The sequence below is a fragment of the Hypomesus transpacificus genome, chromosome 17 (genome assembly GCF_021917145.1).
Source record: "Hypomesus transpacificus isolate Combined female chromosome 17, fHypTra1, whole genome shotgun sequence".
Lineage (NCBI taxonomy): Eukaryota > Metazoa > Chordata > Actinopteri > Osmeriformes > Osmeridae > Hypomesus > Hypomesus transpacificus.
In genome coordinates, this window is record NC_061076.1 from 312,930 (window position 1) to 319,728 (window position 6,799).

The 6,799-nt window shown below is 52.7% G+C and overlaps 1 protein-coding gene across 1 annotated transcript in view; it reads left to right on the forward strand.

Annotated features, from left to right (window-relative positions):
* The window catches only part of LOC124479408 (voltage-dependent T-type calcium channel subunit alpha-1H-like), a gene marked incomplete at its 5' end in the record, with an annotated part of 13,880 nt that extends 11,111 nt beyond the window's left edge, over positions 1–2,769 (forward strand). Inside the window, 5 exon segments of the mRNA XM_047038151.1 lie at positions 83–376; positions 840–1,008; positions 1,172–1,242; positions 1,244–1,345; positions 1,490–2,769. Of these exon segments, the coding sequence (XP_046894107.1) occupies positions 83–376; positions 840–1,008; positions 1,172–1,242; positions 1,244–1,345; positions 1,490–2,677 (1,824 nt within the window).
* Between the last annotated feature and the right edge of the window lie 4,030 nt (positions 2,770–6,799).

The window sequence follows — 6,799 nt, forward strand, 5'->3', positions numbered from 1 at the left end:
ACACATCTTGTTCTTTCTCCCCCTCCCCCTCCCCCCTCCCCCCTCTCCCTCTCCCCTCCCCCCTCCTCCCCCCTCCCCCCAGGACACCCTGCGTGAGTGCAGGCCAGAGGAGCGCTCCTGTCTGTCCTACCTGCCCCTGGTGTCTCCTCTGTACTTTGTCACCTTTGTGCTGATCGCTCAGTTTGTGCTGGTGAACGTGGTGGTGGCCGTGCTTATGAAGCACCTGGAGGAGAGCAACAAGGAGGCCAAGGAGGAGGCCGAGATGGACGCAGAGATCCAGCTGGAGATGGAGAGGGCCCGCCGGGTCAGCTCCGCCTCCAACACCAGCTCGCTGGGCGGGGACTATGTGGGGCCACGCCCACACTCCCCCGGACAGGTAGGGAGGGATTAATGTTGTTTTCTGGCTTTGTTTTTGGGTGAGACGAGTTTTGTTCCTGGCTGGAAGAGCTTCAGTAGGGCTGTGAGGCTGGTGTGAGGCTGGTGTGAGGCTGGTGTGAGGCTGGTGTGAGGCTGGTGTGAGGCTGCTGTGAGGCAGCTGTGAGGCTGCTGTGAGGCAGCTGTGAGGCTGGTGTGAGGCTGCTGTGAGGCTGCTGTGAGGCTGATGTGAGGCTGGTGTGAGGCTGCTGTGAGGCTGCTGTGAGGCTGGTGTGAGGCTGCTGTGAGGCTGCTGTGAGGCTGGTGTGAGGCTGCTGTGAGGCTGCTGTGAGGCTGGTGTGAGGCTGGTGTGAGGCTGATGTGAGGCTGGCTGCTGTGAGGCTGGTGTGAGGCTGGTGTGAGGCTGGTGTGAGGCTGCTGTGAGGCAGGCTTCTATGTTTACGTCTCTCTGTCTCCCCCTGCAGGAGGAGGAAGTGAACTGCGTCCAAGAGGATTTGCTGTCGCCAAGGAAGATGTCTGTATCCAGGATGCACTCTCTGCCCAATGACAGCTACATGTTCCAGCCTGTCCACCCCACTAGCGCCCCCTACCTTCTGGAGGAGGTGGAACCTAGCCCACAGCACCAGCATTCAGGTACACACACACACACACACTGCGGTGATCATGACCAGACTCGGCAAACTGCGATTGCTCTGTTAATGCGGTTCATTTGTCACATACTATCGCTCTATCTCTCTCTCTATCTCTCTCTCCCTTCTCTCTCTCTCTCTCTCTCTCTCTCTCTCTCTCTCTGCAGGCTCCGTGACGTCTATCCACTCCCAGCCGTGTGAGGGGCGTGGCTTGTTGCAGGTTCCCAGCGTCTCCCCTCCTCCCCTCCCCCTCATCCCCCCCTGCTCCCCCACACGCCCTCACCCTTCCACGCATCGCCCCTCCCAGGCCCAGCACCTCACCCAGGGCCCTGTGTAAACAGGTGCGTGTGTGACCTCATGCTCAACCTAAACACGTGTCATTACCCTTACATTCATATACACACCTACAGTACACAATCATTTTTACAATCAATCCTGACAAAGTGGTGTTTTTGTGTGCGTGTGTGTGTGCGTGTGTCTTCCAGGTAGCTGTTAAGGTGGATTCAGTTGAGTCCCCGGGCTGGGAGCAGCACCAAGACAGAGCAGAGTCCATCCCCAGGCCTCCAGCCCCCCCCAGCGACCCCCAGGCCTCCCCCTGCCTGCCCCCCCGCCCCTCAGGCCTGCACAGGGCCTCACTCCGCTCTCCACCTTCCCTGGGCGACCCAGCTGACGAGGAGGTGTGTCACATCACGAGCTCCGCCCACCATCGGAGGAGGTACCATGAGGGGCACGGTGGGCGCAGCCACTCCCTCTCCCCGTATGCCACGCCCCTCTCCCCCTATGCCACGCCCCTCTCTCTAGACCCCCCGCCTGCCCTGAGGAGCCGAGGCAGCGCGCTCAGTCTCCTGGGGGCGGTGCTTAGAGAGCGCGACCTCAGGAAGGGCTTCAGCGTGGACACACAGGGCTTCCTGGACACGCCCCCTGGTTGCCCTGATGACCATCGGCGCCACTCCATCGAGATCTGCCCCCCCCAGCCCCAGGAGGAGGAGCGGTTCGGGGGTGGTGGGAAGGGGGGTAGGGCCTTCCCTGTCAGGGTCCAGTCGGTGGGGGGGGGGCATAGGAAGAAGAAGATGAGCCCCCCCTGCATCTCCATCCAGCCGCCCCCAGACAGGGAGGAGGCCCCGCCCCCAGACAGTGAGGAGGCCCCGCCCCCAGACAGGGAGGAGGCCCCGCCCTCAGAGCTGTCTGACTGCAGCATGATGCTGAGGCGGAGGACCTCCTCATTCCACACACACACCTCCGACCTCCCAGACACCCCCACACACACACTCCCGCCTGCGCACACCCCGACACGCACCCCCAAGCAGTCACACACACTGGCAGCCATGTCTGGCCATACACACACACACACCCTCACACACACACACCCCCTCACTCCTTCTAAAACCCAAGTAAACCCCTTTTTTCAGACTTCTACCCCTACCCCTACTCACAGTATCTCTCTGTCTCACACACCCACACACATGCTGTCTTCCACCTCAAGACACCCCTCCCTCTGCACTGACCATGTGCCCCTCCCCCAGTTCACCTTTGACCAATCAGAAGCCACATATGTGAGTGACTTGCCAACCGTTCTATCAGACAGTGATCCGGCCATATGTCCCTCCCCCTTTGACAACAGACTGGAGGGCCAGAAGGGGTTCAGCTCGATGAACAGGAGGACTGCCCAGTGAGAGCTGATCTTAATATTGTGAGGTGAAGGTGCTGGTTGCACCTAGCATGGGCTGTGGCCAGCTCCCAGAGAGGAGGAGAGAGGAGGAGAGAGGAGGAGGAGGAGGAGGAGGAGGAGGAGGAGGAGGAGGAGGAGGAGGAGGAGGAGGAGAGAGGAGGAGGAGGAGGAGGAGGAAGAAGAGGAGGAAACAGGAGGAGGAGGAGGAGGAAGGAAGGAAGGAAGGAAGGAAGGAGGCAGTCCAAGTCTTTGATGGTGACACTTGTTCCAGGACTGGGCAGAACACAGCACACCAGAACTAAAGCCACCTAACTCTGTAGCCAAAGTATTTCTGACACTCCGTCCCCACACGAGCCAATCAGGAACCAGCGTCTGGCTGATGACCTCTGCCCCTAACAGGAAGCGGTTGTGCTGTGAGCGTGAGGGGACTTGTGGGATATGCAACTTGAGGTTTTCTGCAGGAGTTCAGAACACCCCTCCCGCTCCTGGGTCACATTGATCAGAGCGGAGGGAAGTGTGTGTGTGTGTGTGTTATTGTGCGTGTGTGTTATTGTGTGTGTGTTATTGTGTGTGTGTGTGTGTGTGTGTGCGTGTGCTCTCTTATCTGTATAGATCCACTTGGTCATGGAAGGCGGTTATGTTTGGTCTCCTGTACAGACCCAGAGTGGAGTTGGGCAGAGTTACATGTGGTATGTGTCTCTCGCAATGTAAATAAAGAACAGAATTGTGTTGGTGACATAAAAAAAAGATATTTGCTCCATCCATATGCACATATTTTTATAGAGATCTATAATGTTTTTTGCACACAACAATTTGAATTTCCAGTTGCTTGTTTTCCCTCTGTTGTCCTCTTGTGAATGTATGTGTTCTATAAACAGACGAGCACAGTCCTCATATAGAGATGAGGAGGAGGTGTGTTGTTGCAGTCTGGTCCAGGGTCCAGCAGCAGGACTGACCTGCGGGGGCTGACCTGCAGGGGCTGACCTGGGATCAGACGGTGTTTGTGTTGATGTAAAGAGAACCAAACTAATCGTGTGTAGCCAGAGTGCAATAATTACTATTAGTGTGTAACTATAGAAACAGATACACCATGTAACACACACACACACAAGACTCTGCTGGTGTACCTATACATAGGATCATATCGATCAACTTTTGTGTACGTGTACTATATCGCTCCCTAGTGTTCATGCTAATGTGGGCTGTGTGTGTGTGTGGCTGTGTGTGTGGCTGCTGTTGCGTCGTTTCAGCAGGGCCATCTGTAGTGCAGCTGTGTAGTGCAGCTGTGTAGTGCAGCTGTGTAGTGGATCCTGACACTAAGTAGAATGTCCCCAGCAGTACCAGATAAGCCATTCTCAGGTCCCCCTCATCTCTAAGACCATGATCCACCCTCCCTCACACGCACACACTCACACACACACCTGCAGGACTGACACACACACACCTGCAGGACTGACACACACACACACACCTGCAGGACTGACACACACACACACACACCTGCAGGACTGACACACACACACACCTGCAGGACTGACACACACACACACCTGCAGGACTGACACACACACACACACCTGCAGGACTGACACACACACACACCTGCAGGACTGACACACACACACACACACACACCTGCAGGACTGACACACACACACACACCTGCAGGACTGACACACACACACACACTCACCTGCAGGACTGACACACACACACACCTGCAGGACTGACACACTCACTCTCACACCTGCAGGACTGACACACACACACCTGCAGGACTGACACACACACACACACACCTGCAGGACTGACACACACACACACCTGCAGGACTGACACACACACTCATCAGGGTTAGGGTTAGTTGGGTGCTCTTGTACCCAAACCAAATCCTCGGGGCGCAGCCGTGCACTAACAGCATGCATGTAGAGGATCAAATATATTACGCAAATATATGAGAAAATATATATAAATATTTATTATTTATTTCTGGAGAGATGTTGCTTGTTTCTTCTTTATTCTGCCCTTTTTGATCTGTGATCTTTATTGGAGGGAAACATGAGTTTTGACATTTGTTTAATTATTTGAAAAGACAAGATTGATCTCTGCTAAAGGGCGAACTGTGTGACCTTTCACCCCTGACGAGGTGCCTAAAGGTCAGTGACACTATCAGGCAGGGTTCAGTGGGCTGTAGTGTTGCATAACGTTCTGACAGGATGAAGCCACATAGATACATGCCCACTTGTTACAGAATATTTTTGAAACATGTTGTGTAACGTTATCAATATTTAATGTCATACTGTCCTGAACGCAGCCATGGATGGTTAATAAAAGTATTTGTTCATTTCAACAGCTGGACTGAGGACATTTGATCACATTTCCTCCAGCTGAAGTTCTTCAGTACTGCATAGGTTCTCCTCTGACACGACTCAGTAAAGACCCATCTCTATCGCCATATTAATCAAGACGATTTGGTCGAGTTTTTAAAAAGTGTAGTGAGACGAGGTTCACAGGTGTTAAAGGTTACGGTTCATGTTTTTGGAGGAAATGTTTTTTGACGATTGCATGCATTGAGAAAATCTTTTAAAGAGACATTTGGATGTTTCGGGGATTTTTGATATTTCACTGATGTTTATTAGACATTAGTAGATTGATGACCTACTTGCACTGGACTCCATTTGGTTGGTATCTAATGTATACTGATTAAATTATCCTCTTATTTATTGTCCAATGCAATACTTTCTTGGTGTGTCTACAGTGTTAGGGAGCCGGGGCGTGTGTCCAGGGGTTGAAACATGGTTTGTTCTCAATGTGACCTCCATGTTGTCATGGGAATGTGTCCGATGGTAATGACGATCATGATAACGATGGTGATGATGACCTGTCAAACTGTGGCATCCTCAGTGACTAGGCAACCATCTGAGCTGAGGTGGAACTACTGACCAATTACACGCCTTGTGTGTTTTTTATCCCTTCCATGATTGGCCCAGGCATCTCCCTCAGCCCTTGTGAGCAGAGAGCAGTGTTCTGGCTGTCTGAGGAGGAATCCTGTCTGCAATAATCCCACACAGATGCCTCCAAGCCTGGTGGAGGCAGATGCTAACATTAACCCTCCAGGCCTGGTGGAGGCAGATGCTAACCCTAACCCTCCAGGCCTGGTGGAGGCAGATGCTAACCCTAACCCTCCAGGCCTGGTGGAGGCAGATGCTAACCCTAACCCTCCAGGCCTGGTGGAGGCAGATGCTAACCCTAACCCTCCAGGCCTGGTGGAGCCAGATGCTAACCCTAACCCTCCAGGCCTGGTGGAGGCAGATGCTAACATTAACCCTCCAGGCCTGGTGGAGGCAGATGCTAACATTAACCCTCCAGGCCTGGTGGAGGCAGATGCTAACCCTAACCCTCCAGGCCTGGTGGAGGCAGATGCTAACCCTAACCCTCCAGGCCTGGTGGAGGCAGATGCTAACCCTAACCCTCCAGGCCTGGTGGAGGCAGATGCTAACCCTAACCCTCCAGGCCTGGTGGAGGCAGATGCTAACCCTAACCCTCCAGGCCTGGTGGAGGCAGAGGGAGTCAGGAGGAAGGGGCAAGGAGTTGAGGGAGTGTTTTTGAAGGCTAACAATACTTTAAACATTGAATTGTTGCTGATTATTGTGTGATGATCAAACAATGTCTCTGAAGAAGCTACTCATGTCTCCCTATCTGAGAGATAAACCTTTTTTTAATTCCTGAGTGTCTCGTGTCTTTCTTCTTCTCTCTGGCACTTGGTCAGGCTGAGTGAAACAGTTGTTACTTTAATTTAGAAACTCCTGATGTAACTTAGCCCTACACAGGAGAAAGTGTGCTATAATCAGGCAAGCTATGTCATGTTTGAGAAAAGTACTTTTTGTCACACTAACTGGAATAAACTTCACATCCTTATCGCAACCAATAGATCACATGTTCTGAAAGCAACTGTTCCGATAGGCTATCTGTGGGCGTCGCAGGACTGTAATAAACACGACCATAATTGCATTTGGACCGAACTATTACTAGCTATCAATTTTAGTATAAATTATGCTACGTTGAAGTTACACTATTAAAATGTATTTAAAAATAAACGTAAATTACGGACACAAGTTTGTTCTGT